General features: G+C 42.4%; 1 protein-coding gene across 1 annotated transcript in view; it reads right to left on the reverse strand.

The window, feature by feature from the left end:
* The window catches only part of ttll3 (tubulin tyrosine ligase-like family, member 3), a 90,464-nt gene that overhangs the window by 26,005 nt on the left and 37,965 nt on the right, over positions 1-26,494 (reverse strand). The window contains exons 8-10 of the mRNA XM_041203115.1: positions 17,234-17,348; positions 10,244-10,384; positions 234-420 (exon numbers count right to left, since the gene is read on the reverse strand). Of these exons, the coding sequence (XP_041059049.1) occupies positions 234-420; positions 10,244-10,384; positions 17,234-17,348 (443 nt within the window). The remainder of the gene's footprint in view (positions 1-233; positions 421-10,243; positions 10,385-17,233; positions 17,349-26,494) is intronic.

The raw sequence follows: 26,494 nt of genomic DNA on the forward strand, positions 1-26,494 counted from the left end.
GAAGCTTTGCTAATCTGTCACAATATCTTGCTATATTTTGCTAATCTTCCACCGAAGTTAGTGCAAGAGGTCAGGAGAAATCAAAACTGAAACTCAGGGCCTTTTAAAGCTTATATAGAAACATGAAAAATTTACAACACAGGAGGCCAATCACCTATCATGTCTATGCCAGCCAAGAAGGAATACCGTTCAGTCATTCAAAGAATAATGATTACAGCTTTGTGCTTACTTACTGAATGAGGTAATAGTGCTGTTCAGTTAGATCTGTCCACTCCATTTCACTAAGTGTTGGTGGGATGTCCACTTCAATATAATTTGCACCCTGCTTCAGACTTTGCAAAAAATCTTCACACACTTTGATGGCGGTTTCTATCAGTGTGGTGGATAACTGACCATCTGTTTTACTGGGCTTTTCAGAATCTGGGAAAAGGCAAAGAAATGTTTCATGAAGTAGAAGATATTGTGACAGGTTATTTTGAGTGAATGTAAGACAGGGCATTACAATCACGAAATCTGTTACACAAGCAGGAATGAAAACTTCCCGATGTTGTACATGAAGAGCAATGCCAAAAAGTCATTTTAAAATCAAACCCAGGGAATATACAGACCACAGGAGATGGCAAGGTCAAGAGGATGAGTCATGGATTGGGGGTTTAGAGAAAGAGAGAGAGAACGAGAGAGAGAGAGACAGAGTGAGAGATCTAAAGAGGATGGGAGAGCAGTAAAATTGCCACACGGCTGGCCTGAGTTCTGTACCATAGGAACAGGAATAGTCAATGGACCTCCTGAAGCCTGGTCCACAAACACATGCCTTGCCTGGAATCAAACCCAGGCCCTGCTGCATGAAAAATCCTAACCCTGAACCACCAAATATAACAGTATTTCCACTCAAAGTTTGTTTCTAATTTGTGACTTTGGATTATTTTCAAAGAAATTAACATAAAACAGGTTCAGGCAATTTTTCCTCTGCTAATAATCATGCAGATTGACATAAAACTAGGAAACACAATACTAACAATGTAAATTGGCAGCCTGAGTGCTTTGCCAGTTTTCTCCCTCATGAAAAAACTTATCATTAGTATTCCATCATTATATTAATACAGATCGCTTAACAGAGTCAACTAAGAACTAGTGGTTCTTAATACTTGTTAGTGGGGTTTTCCATTTGCTGAAATTAATTCTCCAATATCACTTATAACTCCTGACTGGAGTTGGAGTTAGTTCCAAAAGAGTTACAGAGCACTTCAGCAGCAACATATTCTGGAAGAGACAAAAATGCAAAGTGGAAACATAACAAACTTGGCTGGAGAGTGGAAAATCTATTGAGGCAGCAATTCTTAAAGATCTGCAACATGAACATAATGGAAAGTTGCAGTTAATCTATTGTTCAAAGGTACAAAGGGGATATGTGAGCCACTTTGCTACTTTTCATGCTGAAGAAATGGAGATCCTGCTGCAGAAGATGCAGCAAAAGAGAATGCACCTTCTGATGCTGAAAGATACTCCCCATTGAAACCACAGGTGCATGTTCCCTTGAAGGAGATCACTATTGTGTCAATGGAATTGCCTCATTTGTGACTTCAAAGTCAGTCTTTCATTGTGCCAAAATTCTGTGGCACAGTTTTCTTGAAGGTGAAGATGGTAGTCAAACAACAGAAAACTAATGCAGAGATCTTAAAGATATGCAGGACAAGGTGCTGTCCTTCTGTAGGGAGTTCTCTAATGGGACAGCAGTCATGGTAAAACCTGTTCTATTAATAGCAATTTGCCAAGTGTTTCTTCATTTCCAAATAATGCAGATGCCTTGGACTGTTGAACAATGAAGGTATTATAATTGCTTCCCAGATAATTGAAGAGAAATGGATCATGATTTTACAGTCAGATACACTTAACATGTTACACCTTTGTAGGCGGTGTCTTTCTGCTGAGATGTTAAACTGAACTCCTGTCTAATTCATCTAGACATAAAAGATCCCATGACATTATTCAAAAGGGAGCAGAGTTCCCCCTGTTTTATGGTCAACATACTTTCATCAATCAAAATCAACTTAACTACATAAAATTCCATATAATTTAGAAGCCCAGACACAGCCCATTTCACCTCAACTTGTCTATGCATATATTTATGTTCTATCAGCTTCCTCCCACTCTACTTCATCTCACACTGTCAGCATATCATTCAATTCCTCTCTTCCTTATGAACTTATCTAGCTTCTGGTATTTGAATACCATTACAATAATCTAATTGGCTGGATTTTGTGTTAAGTGGTTAGGCAACAGAACTCACCGCTGACCTCAAAGAATGCTGTCCAAAATATCTAGCGATATATGCGGTTTGGACTTCTCCTTTCCCAATGTCAGTTTGAATCTGCTGCCAAATCAAAGGTATCACCAGGCAATTAGCAAAATATGATATCATCAAGCAGGGCAAGCAATCAATCACATTGAAGCATTCCCAAAGACAGCAATCCAAAAAATAGAATGCACTAAATCCCTTCACAATTAATGTTTTAATTGTAAAGATTGTAAACTAAATAATTGAGTTATAGAAATCAGATTAAGCTAAAATACCATAAACAAACTTAATATGTGGAATTTCTTATGATAAAAGAGAAATATGACATTCAACAAATATAAAAATACTCTTTCGGGGCCGCTGATGCTGTTCAGTAGTAATTATGAACTTAGTACACCATTAAAAATCCAGCTACACCTCTCATTCAACAATGTGTAGCCTTTTCAAGGGTTTTTAACTACTTCCATTGGAGTGTAAGTTCCCATTAGATCGATAATTTTGAACTGGCTGCTTACTGGGGGAATCTCAATAGCGCACCCTCTGGAGAAGCTTGGTATCACTGACCACAACTTCTGTATTTTATGCACAGGTGCAGACTCTGGGAGTTGCAAACTGCTTACTGCTGCAAAAAATCCGAGCCATTGTTCATCTAATGCTTGTGGACATTACTGTATGCAAATTGGCAACTGTGTTTTCTTTACAAAACAAATGATTACATTTCAAAAGTAATTCATTGGAGGGTGAAGCATTTTGGCACGTTTTCAAAATGGGAAAAGTGCTACATAAAAGCAAGTTATTTCCCATACCAGCAGAAAATGATGTTAATATCATTTCACATGAAATAATGTTAGCGCTCATTAACCCAGAACATAAGAATCAAGCTATACCAGGAGCCAAACACCAAAAACATTCCACTTGTGGGTGTTGAAAAATACTTTAACAAGCACCTATTCAACCTACAGAGTTGCTCCAGGGCAGCGTTACAAATTTATAATCTTGCTATTTCAAATCACTTTATAAATGGGATGTGTTCAATGCATTCCCTTTGTATCCCAAAATTGCAGATTGGAGTAGTTTTTCTTCCCGCATTTTGAATGTGTATAATTGAGCGAGTGATTGATGTGTCTGAACATTGAGGAAATAAGTTTGTTTTGCTTTAAACTACAAAGTTAAATTATCCTCATGGCAATAACAAGCCCTAATGCCTAATTTTGAATGAGTGGAAGGGGATCAATGTGATACACTGCAAAGATTGAAGTTATTGCCTATGCAGCAACAATGCTATTAGTGTTGCAATGATGCAAATGAAGGAAAGTCTATCAAATAATTTATTTAAATCATCTGAATACCATTGATATGGTCCCACATATATATCATTTGCTTTTGAAAATCAAGGTACATGAATTTCACACAAACTCTGTTAATTGCCCCACAATAAGCCAGAACACTGAAGTTGGTTTTATCTCCCAAGTGTGAATATGGCCCAGCAAAAGGCTGGATCATCATGGAACAGTAGCAGAGACCTTGGACGATTTTTATAAGCTGCCATTTGCCAACCTGCTAACCAAAAAGGATGTAAAATCAGCAGGGAATGGCAGATCAGCCAGAGGCCTATTAAAAGTGGGAGCAAACCTGTTAAACTCAGAATATATGCCCTTTTGGAATGTTGCAATAGGAGCTTCAAGATGAGTCGTAGCAAAGCCAATAGGTTCTTGATAGCCATCCCTAGAGGCCTGTTGGAAGAGCTGTGGGCAAGCAGGGAAATCCTCTTTCTGGCCAATGTCTAAACATCAAGTCCACCAGTTATGGAGCAACATTGTAGAGATTGTTTACTCAAGGAGCATCTCTCTTAAGACTTGAATGCAGTGCAGGAAGTGCTCCAAAAGCCTTGCAAGTATGACAAGGCTAAAACTCTTCATTTCTTCATCTTTCTCAAGAATGCATGACAACAACTCTTTCCCCACCACCCTGTCAGTAATTCCCTTCCCTCTCCCAGCACAAGGACATGCTTATTACACACAGACACACACACACACACTCAGATCTGCCCGCATGCTGCAACATTAGTTTAACAAGGATTAATTTCCCATCACAACAGCCACTAGCTGCTTTTCTTCCCACTTGATTGCCTTTATTACCAACTTCTCTCATGGTTCTTTTCTCACCTCACACTCCAAATGGGCCAGTTAGCCGATGTTCCTGCTTGAAACCGCTCACCCACCTCTTTCCTACTGGGCAGGTTGGGTAAAGATTGTGTCCATCATTTTTTGAAAATACCTTTTAAAACAAATCCTTTGACAGGCTGACTGAAAGGAATATTTTGTGAACCCTTACAAACAAGAGGGAATTTTTTAATAACAAGTCCTTAAAATGAACTCCAACACATGTACTATGATTCATAATGCATACCAATTAAAACAGCCATAAACCAGGTCAGGCTTGTTTGCGCTGGTATGTTTACTGATAACATGGGACCCAATTTTGATTTCCAATGTGGGGTCAGCGAAGAACTTTGCAGATTGTTTATCCCTTCCTGGCCTAGGAATTTTTCCTGATTTTTTTTTGCCTCTCCCAGGAAATTACTTGGCTGCAGGGCGTAAGTGAGGGAGTGGGTTGGAAGATTCTGCTTATGATACTCCCCATCATCTTCTTATAGGTACTTGTGACCTTGTAAGCGTTGATTAGCCAAAGCTGGCTCAATGCCTAGAAGATCTTACTCTGGGTCTGACACTACACTGCTGCTCATTTTAGTAAGACATTATCCATTACATTGACTAATGTTTGACGTGTACAATATATAAAGAAATTAGATTTCCTTTATATTCTGCTATAGGTACAACCAAGTGGCAGGAAAATTGTAGTGCTTTTGCGTATCTTCTAAATAAAGACACTGTCAAAGTTTCAAAAGGTTTTAAATATAACCAAGGTATCAGGGTTGAATTTATGTGGGTGTACTACGCTTATGACCATTACTTTGGTGCAAGAACTGCAGAAACTCATGTAAAAAAGCATAAGTGGTGCTGTCTAAAGGCAAAATACTGCAGATGCTGCAAATCTGGAAAAAAACAAAAAATGCTGAAAAAAACTCAGCAGGTCTAACAGCATCTATGCAGAGAAAAACAGAGTTAAAGCACACGGGAGACAGAGCTCTGAAGAAGAGTCATATGGACTCGAAAGGTTAACTCTGTCTTTCCACAGATGCTGTCATAAATGGTGCTAGCATTTTTTTTCCACCAATGGTTTCACAACTCTTCCACTGAGTGCACAGCAAACAATCTGGAGAAACCCAGCCAGAGTTCACCGTGTCTTTATTCACCTAACATCACACCTTTTTACAGCTGACATATTTGGGTCTGCAATATTCATTCACTAAGGATTGATTTCACACTTTAACTCCGTGGCTTGCTTTTTGTTTTGTTTTGACAGCCAACCTCAACTAGGAAAAGCAGCGAGGGACTAAATTAAAAGGCAGAACCACAATGGTAATCCTCTCTGGGTTACTACCTGAGTCATGAACAAATTGGCATGGGTGATTAAGATCAGAGAGTTGAATGTGTGGAAGACAGGTGTAGGAGAATTTAGTTTTGATTTATTGGGCACTGGCACCAGTACTGGGGAAAGAGAGACAGCCTTCACCTAAACCATGCTGGGATCAGTGTTCTGGCAAATCATATAACCAGGGCTGTAAAAGTGGCTTTAAACTAAATAGTGGTGGGGGGAGGTGAGGGGAGACTTGGAAAGCTAAAGAGAAAGGACAAGCGATGCAGGTAATGAAAACCAGCATGTGACAGGAAGGTACCGAGCATACAAACATAAGAGTGCGCCAGCAAATAAGTTTCCTGCTTTTGTCTTCCTCCTTTCTTGAATAATGGTGTTACATTTGTGTATTTCCAATCTGCTGGGAACTTTCCAGAATCTAGGGAATTTTCAAAGGTTACAATCAATGCATCCACTATCTCTGTAGTCATTTCCTTTAAGACCCTAGGATGCAGGCCATTAGGTCCAGGGGAATTATCAGTCTTTAGTCCCATTAGTTTTCCTAGTGCTTTTTCCCTAGTGATCATGATTGTTTTAAGTTCATCCCTCCCCTTTGCCTCTTGATTTCTTACTATTCTTGGGACGCTTTCTATGTCTTCTGCTGTGAAGACAGGTACAAAATATTTGTTCAAAATCTCTACCATGTCCTTGTTTCCCATTATTAATTCCCCAGTCTCTCAGTCTAAGGGAACATCACTTACTTTAACTATTCTCTTCCTTTTCAAATATTTGTAACAGCTTTTGCTGTCTATTTTATATTTCTTAGTTTTCTTTCATATTCCAATTTCTCCATCTTTATTATTCTTTTAGTCATCCTTTGCTGATTCCTAAAATTGTACTAATCTTCTGGGCTACCACTAAACTTTGCAGTATTGTACAGCTTTTCTTTCAATTTGATACCATATTTAACTTCCTCAGTTAGCCACGGATGGTGTATCCTTCTCACAGCGTCTTCCTTTCTCAATGGAATTATGCAATATGTCCTTAAATGTCTGCTATTGCTTCCCTACCATTTTACCTTTTAACCTATTTTCCCATTCCACTTTAGCGAACTCTGCCTTCATACCCATGTAATTGCCTTTATTTAAGTTTGAAACTCTAGTTTCAGAATCAAATTTCTCACCCTCAAACTGGATGTGAAATTCATGTTGTGATCACTCTTACAGAGAGGATCCTCTACTATGAGATCATTAATTAATCCTGTCTCGTTACCTGTTCCCTGGTTGGTTCCAGAACTTTTTGTTCTAAGCACACTCTATGAACTCATCCTCCAGGCTATTTTTGTCACTTTAATTTATCTAATCTATATAGAGATTAAAACCTCCCACGATTATTGAAGAAACTTTCTAACAAGTCGCAATTATTTCTTGATTTATGCTGTTCCCTAGTGACTATCAAGGGGCCTATAAACCACTTATACTAGAGACTTCTTTTATTTTTATTTTTCTCCACCCTGATTCAACATTTTGCTCCTCTGCACCAAGATCATTTCTCATTATTATACCAATGTCATCCTTTATTAACAGAACAATTAACAGAACTACTCCATCTCCTTTTCCTTTCTTTCTGTCCTCCAAAAATATCAAATATCCTTGAATATTCAGATTCCGGCCTTGATCACTTTGCAACCATGTCTCTGTAATGGCGATCATATCTCATTCATTTATTTCTATTTTTGCTATCAATTCATTCATCTTGTTATGAATGCTGAGTGTATTCATGTAAAGATCCTTAATTGTCTTTTTACCATTTTTACATGCTCTGATCTTGGGTCAATTAGTCTAATGTCTAACATTGGGTAAAGGCTAGAATCTATACTTAAGGAGGTAGTGGCAGGGCATTTAGGAAATTATAATACAAGCAGGGAGTCAACATGGTTTAGTGAAAGGGAAATAGTGTTTGAAAAAATTTATTAGAGTTCTTTGAGGATGTAGCAAGCAAGAGGAGCCAGTAGATGTGGTGTATTTGGATTTCCAAAAGTTATTCGAAAAGATGCCACATAAAAGGTTACTGCACAAGATAAGAGCTCATGATGTTGAAGGTGATATATTAGTATGGATAGAGGGATAATAGGTAATGGGATAAATGAGTCAATTTCAGGTTGGCAATGTAACTAGTGAATTGTTACATATATGATCTATATTAATGAGTTAGATGAAGGACAGGCTATTGTAGCCAAATTTGATGATGATGATGCAAAAATAGGTAAGAAAACAAGTTATGAGGAGGGTACAAAGAGTCTGCAAAGGGATATAGATAGGTTGCGAGTGGGAAAAAATAGCAGATGGAGGAGAATGAGGAAAAATGTGAGGTTGCCGACTTTGGCAGGAGGAATATAAAAGCAGAATATTATTTAAATTATGAGGGACTGTAGAATGCTGCAATAAGGTGGTATCTGTGTGTCCTTGTAATCTCACATCTTTCTCATTTATTTCTATTTGTGCTATCAATTCATTAATCTTGTTACAAATGCTGAGTGTCTTTGAGGACGTAAACTGTGGAATAGATAAGTGATGTGGTGTATTTGGATTTTCAGAAAGCATTTGATAAAGTCCCACATAAGAAGTTAGTGTGTAAAATTAAAGCACATGGGATTGGGGGTAATATATTGGCATGGATTGAGAGTTGGTTAGCAGACTGGAAACAAAGAATAGGAATAAATGGGTCTTTTTCGGAGTGGCAGGTGGTGACTAGTGGGGTACCGCTTTGGGCCCCAGCTATACACAATACATATCAATGATTTGGATGAGGGAACCAAATGTAATATTTCTAAGTTTGCTGATGATGTGAAACCAGGTGGGAATGTGAACGATGAGGAGAATGTTAAGAGGCTTCAAGGCGATGTAGACAGGTTGAGTGAGTGGGCAAATACATGGCAGATGCAGTATAATGTGGATAAGAGTGAGGTTATCCACTTTGGTAGGAAAAGCAGAATTGCAGAATATTATTTAAATGGTTATAGCTTGGGAAATGTTGATATACAAAGGGTCCTGGGTGTCCTTTACACCAGTCACTGAAAGCAAGCATGCAGCTGCAGCAAGGAGTTAAAAAGGCAAATGGTAAGTTGGCCTTCATTGCACGAGGATTTGATACAGGAGCAAGGATGTCTTACTGCATCTGTGCAAGGCCTTGATGAGACCACACCTGGAGCATTGTGTGCAGGATATTCTTGCCATAGAGGGAGTGCAGCCAAGATTCACCAGACTGATTCTGGGAAGGCAGGATTGTTGTATAAGAAGAGATTGGGCTGACTATGCCTATGTTCATTGGAGTTTAGAATAATGAGAGGAGATCTCATTGAAACTTATACAAATCTGACAGGGATGAACAGACTGGATGCAGGGATGATATTTCCTCTGGTTGAATGGTCTAGAGCAAGGTGTCACAGTCTCAGGATATGGGGTAGGCCATTTAGGACTGAGATGAGGAGAAACTTCTTCAGTCAGTGGGTGAACTGTGGAATTCTCTACCACAGAAGGCTATGTAGGCCAAGTCACTGAATATTTTTTAAAAGGAAGTAAATTGATTTCTGGACTCTAAAGGCATCAAGGGGTATGGGGAGAGTGTAGGAGTACGACATTGAGATAGAGGATCAGTCATGATCATATTGAATGGTGGAGTAGGCTCAAAGGGCCGAATGACCTACTCCTGCTCCTATTTCCTATGTTTCTATGTTAGCATGTAGGTACAGCAAGTAATTAGGTAGGCAAACGTAATGTTGACCTTTATTGCAAGGGGAGTGGAGTTTAAAAGTAGGGAAGTCTTGCTACAACTTTACAGAGCATTGGCAAGACTGCATCTGGGGTATTGTGTACAGTTTTGGTTTCCTTACTTAGGGAAGGATATATTTGCATTGGAAGCAGTTCAGTGAAGGTTCACAAGGCTGATTGCTGGAAAGAAAAGGTTGCTTTATGAGGAAAGGTTGAGCAGGTTGAACCTAAAATCATTGGAGTTTAGAAGAATGAGAGGTGATCTTATTGAAACCTAAAAGATTCTGAGGGAGCTTGACAGGATATTTCCTCTCATGGGGGAATCTAGAACAAGGGGGTACAGCTTAAGAATAAGACAACTGCCAAAATGGAGATGAGGAGGAATTTTGTCTCTCAGAGGGTCATTACTGTTTTGAATTCTCTTCCAGAAACAGCAGTGAAGGCTGAGTTATTGAATATATTCCAGGGTAAGTTAGACAGATTTTTGATTGACAAGGGAGTCAAGGGTTATGAGAGACAGGCAGAGAAGTGAAGTTAAGACCACAATCAGGTCAGTCATGATCTTATCAAATGGTGAAGCAGGCTCGATGGGCCAAAAAGCCTACTCCTGCTTCTATTTCTTATGATCTTATTAAATCTGGGTGCAAAGTAAAATCTTTTACTGAACCAGCTGAACAACTCAACAAAATGCATGTTTTACCTGTTACCAAGGCTTCTTTAGTTCCTTCAGTGTGATCTTTTTCTACCTGACCTTCTCCAGTGCTTGGACTTGATAGATCACTTGCAGAATTGTAAATCACCCATTTCAGTATACTGACTGCACCAGTAAGCCTGAAGTCATCTGAAAGCAACATTATCTCTTTTTAAACTGTAGTTACATGTTTGTAAGCTCAGTAAAACAAATGCGTATTCTCTGCTTCTCAAACACGAGTAGCCATTTCAATAAATTTATTCTGGATGTTTTTGAAGAAAGTAGCGAGGTGTTTGTTATAGCCACATATACTTCTGTGTCCCACAAACATTTACAATGTTTAACTGTGTGACAGTATTAAATTCATTCCTAGCTGATAGATTTGGACTGAAATCCAAGAACAAAAAAGTAGGCCTGATTCCTATAAAGTCACACAGACTTGAACCTAAAATCATTGGAGTTTAGAAGAATGAGAGGTGATCTTATTGAAACCTAAAAGATTCTGAGGGAGCTTGACAGGATATTTCCTCTCATGGGGGAATCTAGAACAAGGGGGTACAGCTTAAGAATAAGACAACTGCCAAAATGGAGATGAGGAGGAATTTTGTCTCTCAGAGGCTCATTGGTTGAGCCTGTGGCTGATACCAAAGGAATCCACTTCAGGATCTTCATACAACTGGAAATGTTGGGTGCTCCTGGAGGGAGCTTCCTACCAATAATACATATTTGTCCAAAGAGGTAGGAAAGTTTTATTGAATTGCATAATTCAGACTTGAGAACAGAAAGGAACATTCACATAACTTGCAGGTTGAGTCAGTAGTTAAGAAGGCAAATGCAATGTTGGCATTTATTTCGAGAGGACTAGAATATAAAAGCAGGGATGTGCTGCTGAGGCTTTATAAGGCTCTGATCAGACCACATTTAGAATATTGTGAGCAATTTTGGACTCCTTATCTCAGGAAGGATGTGCTGGCCCTGGAGAGGGTCCAGAGGAGGTTCACAAGAACGATCCCAGGAATGAAAGGCTTAACATATGAGGAACGTTTGAGGACTCTGGGTCGATACTCGATGGAGTTTAGAAGGATGAGAGGGGATTTGATTGAAATTTACAGAATACTGAAAGGCCTGGATAGAGTGGACCTGGGGAAGATGTTTCCATTAGTAGGAGAGACTAGGACCAGAAGGCACAGCCTCAAAGTAAAGGGAAGACCTTTTACAACAGAGATGAGGAGAAATTTCTTTAGCCAGAGAGTGGTGAATCCATGGAATTCATTGCCATAGAAGGCTGTGGAGGCCAGGTCATTGAGTGTATTTAAGACCGAGATAGAGAGATTCTTGATTGGTAAGGGGATCAAAGGTTACAGGGAGCAGGCAGGAGAATGGGGTTGAGAAACTTGTCAGCCATGATTGAATGGCGGAGCAGAGTCGATGGGCCGAATGGCCTAATTTCTGCTTCTATGTCTTATAAAGATGTTTGCCTGTAAAATATGTCCACCTTTAACCAAAAGTCAACACCTTTTTTCCTTTATGCATCAAATGCTCACCAAACTCTATTATAATAAAAAGTTAGGAAAGGTGCATGCAGATTGAAGAAAAATACTCAACTTTATAATAGGAAGTGGAGAAGAAGATGGAGGTCACACTCAAAAGCAAAACAGAAGGAGGGATTTCTTGGGGAAGGGAGTGGAGAGGGCAGTTATGTATGGGTTCCAATAATGTGCAAAGATTTATTATAACATCCCCCAGATATGCTATGTGACAAGTGTATATGCAATCTGGAGGGCATATTAATTTTCCACAAATCCCCAGTTGAAAATCAGTTATCGGTTTTGCACTTCTAAGTCAAAATTATTCCTTTTCTTAAAATGTGTATTAATTTCTTTGTTTACAGCACAAACAGGAACATGAGATTTTACAGACTAATCTTTATGTGATAGTATGAGGTTCAACATACACATGGCAGAGGAGTTAATCCTTTGATTGTGCAGAATACTGCATCTGCAATATTGCTTGCCTAGTCATTTGTTAAAGTCCTTGTGAGACTTTTAACTGCTTTAAAATGCATACTTTCCAGTAATTCAGCTGTGATTAAGGAAGATATTCAAATGAAGCAGAGATGTGTAAAGGAAGGCAAGTTGCAATAGCCCTCAGGATTCTTGTAGGTGGACTGAGAGTGCAGCAAATTAGCCTTTGCAGGGCCAAAGGATATGCAACCAACAGTGGGCCTGCCACACATTGGAGGATATAGCAATGTAACTATTACACTAAAACGTTGAAGTAAACAAAAATAAATTTTTGTGTGAACCTCTCCACTCTTATCTAACAAATGAGGACAAAATGCCATTTTCCTGATATAAATCTCAACATAAATGCCTTTACTCTGACAGCATTCTTCACAGCCATGTGAAACTCTAAGGAAAACAAATAGCTTCAATGAACACTATAAAAGGACATGTTCTTCACTTTCAAGTGATTTGTTGAATTAGCCATAATCAGAACAGTCATGTGCCTTTCCATGATTAAATATTCCATGGGCAAAAGAGATAGGCAATGAAAATTGATGTGCAGGCAGAGCACATGGTTCAGATATGGGAATGATTGGAAGCTGCAGTATATATATGTACAAACTTGGCAAGAAAAAGTATGCAGTAAGTTCATGAGATGGTAGGTGAGATTTGATCAATTTTCACTGTTAATGCAGAGATTCACACATCAGGATGAAATGTGGATACCATCAGCAGTTCTTTTTGCTCTTGGCGATGGTTCTGATTTCAGGTCTGATGTATTCATCCTTCTTGTTCTCCGGATTGCATCAGAGTTCAAGGATTTCATTGCTCTTTTCACAAAGTTGCAACAGTTCATCAGTCTTGCTTTTTAATTTGGCCTTCAGCTAACCGTTCTGATACATCAGTAATTCCTTTTCCTGTGCAAGGCACTTGTCACGATACTTAGAGACTTGAAGTTCATCAAGTTTTAATTGAAGATCTGTCTTTGCTGAATTTGCTTCTACAAATTTATCATCCAGATATTTCAAGTCCTCATTTCAAGTGTTTTACTTCCTGCAACTGATACTCCAGTGTTCTCACCAGTTTTCGTCTTTCATTAGCAACCTCAGCTTTCTGCATGAAATTTGGTTCTCTACACTGATCAGTTTTTCCTTAGCAGAACCTAATTCCTCACAGAGCCTTTGACATTCGTTCATTTCTGATACTAACTTTTCTTGGTCCTGGGCTAGTTGTCTTCCTTGCTCAAATGTCCGGTTCCTTCAACTGCTGTTCCTGAGAAATGTTCTGCCTGGTTTTCTCAAGGGTTTCTAATTCATCACCTTTAAGGATGAGTTGAAGATCTGTGCAAGTTTTTTGACTTAACAGTGAACTTTCTCGATTGTGGATCACATACAAAGTTTCTGTGATTCCTCTTCCTTTGTACTGGAGTTTAGCTGTCAACTGCCCCAGACCTTCAGCTGGGTGCCTCCTGGACCTTGGAATCTTATGGTCAATGGCTAGAGGAATTCTGGTTTCAACTACCTTTCTGTGTCTGAAAGCATTGAAACTCCTGCTCCAGTGCCCAATTTGAAGTTTGTTTTATGTCTGTTGACCATAATATCTGCACTCCAATAAATCCCATTTGATCCCATAATTTCTCCCAAGAAAGGTACTTCTGGTTCTTTTTCTTCCTGAATATCTTCAATTTCTTGAAGGGTACATATTCTTGGTTGTTTCTCCTTTAATTGTTTTATTAAAAGCTTTTTACTGCAGCAAACTGATTTACAATGGCCTCTCTTCTTGCAGGAATAGCATTCCGCATTTTTGGCAGGGCATGCTTCATGCCAATGCAGCCTTTTCCCACCACAAGGAGAATACTAAATAAGGCCAGTTACTGCACCCTCCTTTTTTCTCTACTTGGGATTAGGTGTGCAGCAATTTTTATGTGCTATAAACTGGACTGGATCAGTTGATTTCTTTACCATGAGTTTTTTTGTTGTGCTTTCTCTCTTCTGCTTGCCTTGTTAGCTGCACAGCCTTCAATAGGGTCAAACATTCCCTCAGCTGCAAAAATAGCGTCTCTTCTATGACTCCCACAACAATGTGATCACAAATTAATTTGTCTTTCAGGACTCCATATTCACAATTTTCAGCTAATCAATATAGCTCGTTAATAAAGGAATCTATGCTGTCTCCCATCTTTAGGTGCACCTATTAAATGTTGCTCTCTATATAAGGTATTTTTTCAATAAGTATCAAAGATCTGATAACTCCTTCATATGTCACCATGTCTTCGTTTCTACTCTGTCTGACCACGTCGTCTGCGCTACTATCTATGGCATAGAGTAATATAGCGACCTGCTCCTTATTGGTTGTCTCTGTTAGTCCTGATGCTGTTCTGTATCTAGCAAACCTGCGACACCAATTCTGCCACTTCTCAGCTTGATCTGGGCCTTCTATGGGGTCGAAGAGCTCTGGTAAAGGTAGGATTTTTTCTAATTTTTCCTTTTACTGCTGGCTTTTCCGAAGTGCGTTTTTTTTATTCATTCACAGGATGTGAGCTTCACTGGCTGGGCCAGCATTTATTGCCCATCCCTAGTTGCCCTTGAGAAGGTCATAGTGAGTGGCCTCCTTGAACCGCTGCAGTCCCTGTGGCGGAGGTACACCTACAGTGCTGGAAGGGGGTTCCAGGGTTTTGACCCAGCAATAGTGAAGGAACAGCAATATATTTCCAATTCAGGGATGGTGAGCGACTTGGAGGGGAACTTTCAGGTGGTGGTATTCCCATATATCTGCTGCCCTTGTCCTTCCAGATCGTAATGGCCATGGGTTTGGAAGGTGCTGTCTAAGGAATTCCTACAGTGCATCTTGTAGATGGTACACACTGCTACTACTGTGCACCGGTGGTGGAGGGAGTAAATGTTTGTGGATGTGGTGCCAATCAAGCAGGCTGCTTTGGCCTGGATGGTGTCAAGCTTCTTGAATGTTGTGGGAGCTGCACTCATCCAGGCAAGTGGGGAGTATTCCATCCCACTCCTGACTTGTGCCTTGTAGACGGCGGACATGCTTTGGGGAGTCAGGAGGTTACTCGTCGCACGATTCCTAGCCTCTGACCTGGTCTTGTAGCCATAGTATTTATATGGCTAATCCAGTTCAGTTTCTGGTCAATGGTAGCCCCAAGGATATTGATAGTTGGGGATTCAGGGATTCAGTGATGGCAATGCCATTGAACGCCAAGGGGAATTGGTTAGATCCTCTCTTGTTGGGCTTGGTCATTGCCTGACACTTATGTGTTACTTGTCACTCATCAGCCCAAGCCTGCATATTGCCCAGGTCTTGCTGCATCTGGACATGGACTTCTTCAGTATTGTTTGAAGATTTTCTGTACTGTCCTCGTCCTGCAGTCATTTCTCTTGCTGCTTCTTCCAGTCACTGGGCTCTTCACTTGTTGCTGCTTTCATCGTGATCTTCCACTGTCACCATCTGTTATTGCTGCTGTGGGTCTTAGATGCAGTCAATGTCTGGACTTACAGAAAATGCTGGAGGCAAGACTGTTGGTAAACTCTACCTTAAATTGAACATTAGGCTAACTATGTGCAATACAGACACAGTACAAGCTCTACATAGAACTTTCTCTCTCCATGCTCTGTTGTCCTGCGATCTTACATCACTGATGATGTAGACTATATATTTATATATTTAACATTAACCTTTTATATTACATACCTCACCCGCCAACCACCTCAGCCACCTTACCCAGTTAGTTCACCCACCTATCCACCCTACCATCCTACCCATTCATTCACTCACCCATTCAATAGCTTTCAAACTGGACCTTTAAAATTACCATACAGCAGCTAGTGCCGTAAAAACAGTGTCCTGTCTTCTCCCCAAATCTGCTCTGCTGTGACGGAACTCTCCAAAGGGATGCTGCACTCCGCATTTCTGGGAAAGCCAGGCTTGGAAGGTCCCAGAAGACATGCCAGAGTCGGAGATGAAGATCCGGGCTTATATTATTTTTCAGAATCTGCCCTTCCAATGGACTTGCACTGTAAGTCACAAATGACATTTCAAAAATTAGGCCAGGACCCAGAAAACATTGGTTTGCAAACTTCCTCAGCAATTTCTGCAGTTCCTTGTTTGGGATGGATCTTCAGTCTGTCCCAAAGTTTGCACCCCACATCAGAGATGGGGATTGGACACCCTGGCCTTTTGGAATGACATGATACACCAATTATGAGATGGCATCTAGCATTGGGAAAAAGCAAGTCCACCTGGGGTCAAAGCCTGAATTCCAACCTTAGCCCAAACACCCCGCCACCTCCCCCTACCCACCCCCGCACCATCAAAGATTTACCAGAAATTTTGTAGCGCTTTTTTGACCTTATAAAGTCACAAGATTTATTTCCAACATAGCAAAGGAGGCACCACCTGCCGCAGTTTGCAGCTTTCTCTAATAAGTGCTTATTATGTTCCTCTGGTGGCACAAGTGCTCTGCTAACTCGGAAAAAAAGATAAGCACTCCTCTGACCACACAAGCTTTGGTGGAGTCATTGTTGGAGGAGTGTTCCAGCTTTTATTCTAGAAAGACTTTCAGTCTGCCAGGGTCTGGGCTCTGCATAGTTCTTCTGGAGCACCTCAACAGGGCTTCTCAGAGAGGGATTGAAACAGTCGGAACCCTGGCAATATCTACCTTGGTACACCGAACTGTTGAGCAATTATGTAACACTTAACCAGCAATCAGAAAAGCTGAAGGCCTAAAAGGGTCCACTGTTTGCTTCAATGAGGTGGGTGGGCAGCATTCCTGGAGAAGTAGGAGAAAAAAAATCCGTGATGAACAAAGCTGATTTCATTAGGCAGGGCCTGGGGGGGGCAAAATTAAACCTGACATGGGTCTCTTCAAGCACGCTTTTATATTTCTTTCTTATACTCCTGCAAGCAATCATTTCCAATTCTTCATCTAATGACAGCTTTCTCTTTTATTATTTTAGATCTTGGGGAATCTCATACTCACTGCAAAGTGTACATTCTTCTTTCATATCAGAAATGAGGTAGCACCGTGGAAAGAAACTGTCAGCATTCTCATCCAAATAAGAAGGCAAGTTCCTCAAATTCATGCAGAGTCTAGCCTTCAGTGAAACAACATCCAAAAACATTTGATCACATAAGCATCTGTTTAAATGGTTATCTTTAGATGAAATATTTATAATCAATAGAGTGACAGATTCTGAAGCAATTTAACATTCTTTAGGAGAACGAATTTGCATTTTTATAACACTTTTCACACTCCCAAGATGTCCCAAAACACTTCATAGACAATGAATTACCTTTGAAAGTGCAGTTACCGCTTATGCACAAATGAACCTGTCAATTTGCAGGTTCCATAGAACAATGAGATAAATGACCAGTTAATCTGTTTTGCTGATGTTGGTTAAGGGATAACTATAGGTCACAATTTTAATCATGTTCTGTTTATTATCCCATTACTAAGTGACACAGATTTAATCGTCTTTTTAATGAAAACTGGTAGTGAAATTATGCATCAGAACTATAAAAATCATGATAAATATAATTACTACCATAAGTGAATTAAATTATAATTCAATTAGGGATTTGTTGCTGCATTGTCAGAACATCTTCCTTCATGCTAATGAAGCAACAATGCGAAAGCAGGATTTGTTAAATTAATGGTCCATTAAATGTCTTTCAAGACTTTTTATCAGACTTATATGCAAAGGGTTCCATAATTATTGAATCATTAAAGATATGATGATGTCTGTCCAAAAGTTTCTCCTAATACGTTTCATGAGAACTGCTGATATAAAGGCAGAATACTGTGGATGCCCTGAAGAAGAGTCATACAGACTCGAAAGATTAACTCTGTCTTTCACTCCAAAGATGCTGTCAGGCCTGCTGAGTTTTTCCAGCACTTTTTGCTTTTGGTTCATGAGAACTGCTGTTTAATTAAAACCACTGAAAATAAAAACAGACCAAAGATGCGCAGCAAAAAGGCAAGGAAACTTGGGCGAGGTGCATTACCAAATGGTAACTATTTTATCAACTGGATCACACAACTTATTTCTTCCCGTAGTTCACACAGGTTATATAGTCTAATATTACTTGAGGTTACAAACTACTGTTAACAAAAATAGAGGATGAATGTTTAACATGTTTGTATGACACTCCTCTCTCACTACTTTAACATTAAAGTAAATGGGTTAATGCCGTTGTTAAATAACGGATGAAGGAATTCACATAAACATGGTGCTTTCATCCCCAATGTAATTGCTACGTTTTAACAACTTATTTAATTTAATTTCAGCTTAGATCATCTCCGATGGTGTAAACCAGTACAACCTGCCTCTGTGACTCTGCCCCACTTTCCTGGGATACTTTACTGTGTATTCAGGTGGACACCCAATGCTAATAACACCCTTCCTAAGAAAATAGGAATTCATTTTTTTAATTTATTTTTTCATGGTCTGTGAGCATCACAGGCAAGGCTGGCATTGTTTCCCTGATTGCCCATGATATGACATGGATTAATAGACCATTTCGGAGGGCAGTAAGAGTCACCCAAGTTGGTCTGGATTGACATGAAGGCCAGGCTTGGTAAGGGCAGCAGATTTCCTTCCTGAAAGGACATTAATGAACCACATGGGCTTTTACAACAACCAGTGATAGTTGTCATGGTCACCATTACTGAGATGAGCTTTATATTCCAGATTTACTAACTGACCAGCTGCTGTGGTGGGTCTTGAACCTGTGCCCCCAGAGCATTAGCCTAGGTCGCTGGGTTACTAGTCCAATGACAGTGCTGTTATGCTGCCATCAACCCCTATTGAGTGATAGTCCTTCTAGTTCACCTCTTACTGTCCTGTTAGTCACACAATCAATCTCCATCGATTAGTCTACAACAGAAATGGGACGGAATCTTCCGGTCTCGCCAGCAGCAGAAAGTGTGATGGCCAAGGAGAACTTAATTTGGCGGGAGGTGAAAAATCAGTTTCCCAACGGCGGGATGAACTGTAGGAATTTTGTTTTGGGGACTTTAACGGCGGGTTAAAGGTGGGTCGAGCTTCCCAGCAAACAATGTTGGGAAGTTCTTTCATCTGTATTAGCATCTCATGCATACTGATTAAAAGTTCCCTCCAAAATAAGTTCCCCGCCAGTGAGAAATTAGAACGTTCACTTCTACAGCTGTATATAAATGGTATATGCCTGATGAACTTCACTTCCTCCACAACTTTCAGATCAGTAGAAGCTACCTTTGCCTTTTTGGGGACATAGCATAACATCACTCATATCAGGTGTTGGTAGCAATAGCTGAACAACTGAAGCTGGCAAAGTCTGGAAGGGGGAAAAAGGTGGAGCATACAGGGGAGGCAGGCTAATTGGGGAAGGCAGGCTAAGTGAGAGACTGTCCGAAGAAGGGGGGAGAGCGTGAATAGGGAAGTCGGGGGAGGGGAGGGTGTCCCGGGAAAGGGGAAAGTGTTTTAGAGGGTGGGGTCAGTGCTGTCAACTGTGCGGTCCTGAGGATTGGACTTAAGGTACTGGTCAGAGGAGGAACAGTCACAGTCAGATGAGGGAGTGAGGTGCAGAAGGGTGTCAGGTCCAAGGTGATTTGTAGTTGAAGGTTTCAAGGGAGGAAGTCACAGGCGGGGACTAGACAGGTTGCTTGGATAACGAGAGGGGGCAGGGTCAGGGTTTGCATGGGGACGGTAACGGGTATTGACTCAGAGTAGGGAAGGCATGTGGAGGCGGATCATAATTGGGTCCAGGGTAACAGGGGGAGGTTCAAGGATGACAGAGATGGAGAGGAATGGTGGTATTGTGCGGGCCAAGGATGATGGGGAGGATGTTGGTGGGTAACAGGGGGAGGGGAGAAGGTGGTGGACTGAATTTGGAAGGTGATGCGCACCATTTTCCAAATCTGATCTTGACCACCCAGTTAGTCAGTCAGTGGGATCTCTCAAAATGGGAGGAACGTCTTTTCAAGTGGGTAGAGTTCAAGGTCAGCACAAGTCACCAACTAAAGGGAAACACTAATAATTGAGGCAACTGGATGTCAACCAGACCCAGTTGTGTTCTCTTGTCTACGGTGAAGCCCACACGGCAGCAAGTTTGTTCTGGACTCATGGGTCTCATAGCTTCAAGATCCCAGCAAGGTATAGAGCTGCTGTTCATTCTGTGCCATTTGTTATCAGCTGCAGTCAGAGGCAGGAATGAAGGGTGGGAGGGAGGTGGTACCTGTCAAAAGACGCGGTGGCAGACCCAACTCCAGACCTCCATCCTCCCGGGTGAATGGTCTTGGACGACAGGGGCTCATGTGGTTAGTCTTTCTATGTTGCCAAGGCAATGGCCTCTCTGTACAGTCTTGAGGATAGTCGAGGCAAACAGAATAATGGAAGAAGGAGGCCTCTCACACATGGCTCTTATCACCCTGGTTAAGGAGCAATGTCTCCATGTGCAGCCTTGTATAATGGGGGAAACACCCATCTCTGGTCCTCCAAGTTGTCCTTGGGAAGGGGTGGGTTAGGGATGCCACGCCTAGATGGAGGCCAGGTGAAGGGCTTAGCACTGGCCTGCTGACTTTGAGATGGAGGGAAACCTGCGAAGAACATGCTCACTAAATGTATCACTTCAATGCATTTACAAATACACTGAGGCATTGATGATGCAGGCTCCAGGCAACCCTGCTTTGGTACTGGCTCTCATCCAGATGAGGAGGAGGAGGGCCTGTCACAGGTTGGCACAGGGCCAGGAGGAGGGACAGCCTGAGCAGCAAGAGGCAGCTGGGCCTCAAGAAGGTCAAGAATCTGGCGAATAGGGTCCACTGCTACGGCAACCATTATCCGACCACAGGTGTATCACGGTCAATGTTCTTATCTACAAATAAGTGAAAGGCAATGCTGGAGGCACCTTCGTTTCACCTGGGATGTGGTTGCTCACATCTGCCAGCTTCTCCATGGCAAAATGCAGCCACAAAGACTTGGAGGGAATCCCATTCCCATGGCATTGAAAGTCACCGCCACTTTGAACTTCTTCACCAGTGGATCCTTCCAGGGCTCCACTGGGGACCTGGGCAACATCTCCCAGTCAGCGACACACAATTGCTTACAAGAGTTCACAGATGCCCTGTTCAGGAGAATGCACCAAATTGTATAATTCTGCCTGAATCCTGAAAGCCAGGCTGCAAGAGCGTTGGGATCTCATATTTCCCACAAGTGCAATTGACATGTGGCCTTGAGAGCTCCCTAGTCACGTTCATTAATAGAAAAGAATTCCACTCTTTGAACATGCAGCTGATGTGTGATCACAGATGGCAAATCCTGCATGTTTGTGCTCGGTTCCGATGGAGCTGTCATGATGCCTACATTCTGAACCACTCCCAGGTAGCACAAGTTTTCGAAAGGCCTCAGCGATTGTAGGGCTGGCTTATCGGGGACAAGGGATACCCCTAGAATACATGACTGATGATGTCAGTTTGCCATCTGCAGAGTGCCACTGAGGAGAGCTATAATGATGTACATGCTCCCACCAGTCCATCATAGCCCTCAAAAGATGAGGTTCAGATGTTTGAACTGCTTAGGCCAGGCTCTCCAATACTTACCACAGACAGTGGCCAGGATCATTGTTGTCCACTGTGCCCTGCACAACCTAGCACTACAAAAAGGGAGATGTCTTGGCTGAAGGAGACATGGGGGACTGAGATGTCTCCTCCAACATCGAGGCCAGTGAAGGGGATGGAGTTGACGAGGGCCAGGATGTCACCGAGCCACATGCAGAGGCCACAGCAGAGGTACAATGTGGCAGACAGGCCTGTGCCAATCTGATAGCTACCAGGTTCCAGGCAGAGTAAGCTGCTGTCACATTTGTTGAACTTTTGGGTTTTCTATCCTCGCTGGCTGGAAGGCCCCAGCACCTTTTTTTGTCACAGACATCATTTTTCTCTGAATAACTTGATTTATGATAGCTGAATTAAACTGCACTCATTACCATCTGCCCTGCTGTTAGTTTGATCATTTGCATGCATCAAACTATTCTAAAATGCAGAGCCCTGGTGCTAAATGTGCACATTAGAACCTGCAAAGCATTTCGTTCTCCAGTGACCTCAGGCAACAGTAAGTAAAATTGTAATTTCATCCACGCCCTCATGAAGTCCGTGTGTTTGGCAGCTTGGAAGCAATATCAAATCTAACCTCAACAGGGATGCACTCATGTCACCCTGACACCTGCTCCCAAAAGGGGGCTTACCTGGCAGACAGCTCTTTCAGGCGGAACCAGATAGATGGGTCCACAGGGAGGGGCAGCATGAGAAAACCATTTGTCCCCTCCAGGTCGCTCTCCATGCAGATTGATGAGTGATAATCACATTCTTGCCAGCACCCCCCCCCCCTCCCCCGATTGCTACTCACTCATCATAAACCTTGACATCTTTATCATGCTGGGAAGTGTTGGGGTAACTTTGTAATCCTCTCACTGAGACTGATTCACCTGCACTATGGGTTGCTGAGGTGAAAACACTCCAGGCTCTCCAATCGCAGAGACCCCTATAAGTCTCTGTCCTAGATTAGTTAGCATTAGTGCGAGGCCCTGTGAACACCCCAGTCAAGGTAAACTTCTTTCCTGCGTGGACCCAGCAGAGGCCTGTTAGAGCTGCTGATGCTTCACATGGATAATCTCACAGTGCTCAGCATGGTCCAGCACACAGGCACATTCTACTCTCTCTCACCTCATGCACTTAAACCCTAGTACTTCAGTGATGTCCAATGTACTTCGGTTGCAAACCCTTTATGTGAGGTCTACCGCCACCCTCAATAAAGAGCCAAACAAGACACACAAATCTCCACGTGGGGTCTGACAAAGGCTTTAGGCAACTGCACACACACCTCTTAAGTCCTACACTCAAATCCCTCTTGCAGTCAATATTACTGTGTCCATTGCCTCCTTTCTTGCTGCCTTCACCTGCATGTTTGATCAAAAAGACAAATTACCAAGGAAGGACATTAACATTGAACTTGCCCACCACAGCTTCCTCCAGACATGTAAGGCAGCCTCTGGTTTTCGATTGTTAAGAAGACAATGTAGAGCTTCAGTCTCTCAGCCCTGAAACTGCATCTACAGTGTTCCTTGCCACTCACAAAGCAGATTTAACTCCCCTCGAGAACTCATGGCATCCACCCACATCTGATATCAAGGCAACAGCAGCAAGAGATGTAATAACCTCGATGAGCACATTTTCAGAGGTCAGAACATGGTAAGATGCAAGTAATGGCTTGCATGAGCAGTGGCCAGGGAGTTCCTGATTGGCTCTGATGGGGGCCCATAGTCCACAGCCTTAGATGCCTATGACCTTTGAAGCAACTAGCAACAAGATGGAATCCAGGAGTCTTTGAAACAGTGAAAGTGGACACATATTTACAACTATCCAAATAATATACAATAAGTGCAAACCCATGCCACATGTGTACCTTCAATACTTCTTATTTTTTTATTTTCCTACTGCTACATCTAGCTGCAGGTATGACATTCGCAGTTGAGTTGGAGGCACCCTGCTGACTGCTATGCCCTATTGACTGTGATGACCTTGGCTGGCATCCTCTGGTGGCCTGACCTTGAGGGCCCTGGTCTGCTAAGGGTCTCCTGCTCAGGTGCAGGTGCACCCTCCCCAGGCTGACCTGCTGGAGATGATGGGGTCACTGGCAGAGGGGAGATGAAGCAACAGGGCATCCTTGGGGTATCCTGGGCTGAAGCCCCCAGCGTGCCTTGCTGGTGCTCCTCCTCCCTATGGGTGCCCAATGACACCTCCCTGACCCTTTGAAGAGAAGGGGCACCTGGCGGACCAATGCCAAGAGCGATGCAGCGCAAGTTCAAGCACATATCTGACAGCCACTGTGCATTCTGCTGGGCCTGGGTCTCCAAGGCGGCTGTCAACCTTTCCATGGAGGCAGCCAAGCATCGCATGCAGGAGCCATGACAACAGACATAATGTGGATGGACTCCTCCAGCCTTCGGTCCAGTCAGGGTCTCTGGCAACTCTGCCTGATATTCTCCTGCCTGTCTCTGAACATCCAACAGGTCTCTTAGGGCCGTGTCCAAAGACTCAACATTTGCTTGAGGTCAGTAGGGGCCTAGTCACCAGCAGTCCTCTGAGTGTCAGAGACCTTGGCTGTCACTGTCTTCACCAGCTGTGGATCCGTGTCAGTGATGTGCTCACTAGATTGTGACCCCAAGCTTCCTCCAGACCTTGGATCCACTGAGGCGACTGTATCTGCGCTGGTTGCGCAGGTGAATGCTGTGATGGTGCTCCCTCTGAGGATTCTGAGAGGTGGGTTTGGGACTGGGTCTGTAGGTGATTCGGGTTGCAGTCCTCTCCCTGTTTCTTGCTGATACCTGGAATAGAGAAAAGAAAGATTTAGTGATTGACAAAGCCTTGTTAATTAATGCTATCTCACACTCGCAGCCGACAGCTACTGACTGGAGGCATCCTCAATGACTTCCTGGGTGGGGGGGTACTATCTCACCTTCAGCACAGTCATGGTCCTGCTCCACCCAGCTAGCTCGGTGGCCATCTCCTCATACTGGGTCAGGACTCTAATAACAACCATACCCCCTTAGGTCTTGGCCCACCAATGCTTGTTGTGGGTGTTCTTCTCCTGCAGAAAGAAAGAAAGATTGATTGCCATGCCAATGGTTGCATGAGCAGTTCAGGAGCATGGATGTCTATGGCAGCCGCTGACCTCCCTAGTAAGTGATTAAGAAGCCGTATGTCCTGCAAATGCCATGAAATTGAGAGCATAGAGTAACTGGCACACATTCAGTGTAAATTTCCCAAATGCTGGTCATGTGTGGCATCCCTGTGTGCTCGTACATGTAAACTGCCTGATATCCTTATGAGGGTACCAGTTGGCAGTGAGCAGACAGTGCACTTACCTAGGTGGAGAGCAGGAGATTATTTCATACTCTTCTTGCACTGCTTAGCATTTCTGCACTGGATCCCATGGGCCCGAACCTCCACTGTGACCTCCGTGGTCAGGCTGCCATGGTCAGACGGTAGGGCCTCCTGTTGCCATCCTGGGGAAACGAAACCTCCTGCCTTTCCTGGACAGCCGGGGGGAGAACCTGCAGGGAGGCTTCGCTGAACCATGAGGCGACAGGTTGCTGTCTTCTCTTAGACATGTTTGTTCACACAGATCCGGAGCACCTGGCCTGCAGTGAGCAAATGGCTGTCTGGGTGCCCTTTCGATATGGCGCCTGGACCTTTGACCCCATGGGGCAACGGTGAGGATGGCGAATTCCTGCCCAACCCCACCACAAGATTAATTGTGCTCTGCACGGATGAATAAGTAATGAGCTGAACAGCGCAAGATCGCCTTCCCCCCAGCAGGAATTGCTTCCACATCTGCACCTGTTGCTGAACTTAGGTTTCAGAGTGGAAGATTACACCCATGGGGTAAGAAATACCCCAGTAGTGCAGAGCATTGGAAACCATCCAAAATGTGCCCATTTACCTTTATTATTCACCCATGTCCCTCTGGAATTTGGTGACATTCGAGTGAAGAAAATCCAGGCAATGACACTAATACTGTGGAAGCATCACAAAGTTATGGTCCCACTGTTTTTGTTTTAAATCAGTTATATATTTTCACTTCATTTTTCATTATTGACTCTCCTTGTTTTGCCAATGTAGGTGTGTGGGTGGATCAGCAACCCGGCCCTGTGCATCTCCCCAGGTCCTTTTCCCCTTTGAGGCGTTGCCTTGCTTCGACAATGCATCATGCCACAGGGCGAGTGAGTTGAGTTCAGTTGCGCTTGCAGTTGGTTTCATCATCAATACCAAGAAATGCTCGGGACTACCGTATCCTGTTTTCTACTTAATCCTAATCTTAAAAATGACAAAGACAAAATATCTGCATATTCTTGGCAGTAAAACACATCCAAGTTCTGTGGTTTTGCCACATGTCCTAGCTAATTATTCACTTCCTAAACCTGCTCAAAAAGCACAATTAGAAAAATAGCAAAATTCATTCAGAAGTAGACATTCTATTGACCAGGTACAAACAATGATATTGAAGTCGTCGTCAAGAAGGGTGAGGTATGTCAAGAGCATATGCCAAGTCAGCACAAAGCATCATTGATTCCATGAAATTCCTACCCACACTTGGTCCAAAACCACACTCGACCTCTTTCATGTTGATGACAATGACTTCATAGTCATCACCGCCGCCTTTACCAAGTACTGCATTATTCAACAATTCCACAATACATCAAG

This window comes from Carcharodon carcharias, chromosome 13 (genome assembly GCF_017639515.1).
Source record: "Carcharodon carcharias isolate sCarCar2 chromosome 13, sCarCar2.pri, whole genome shotgun sequence".
Lineage (NCBI taxonomy): Eukaryota > Metazoa > Chordata > Chondrichthyes > Lamniformes > Lamnidae > Carcharodon > Carcharodon carcharias.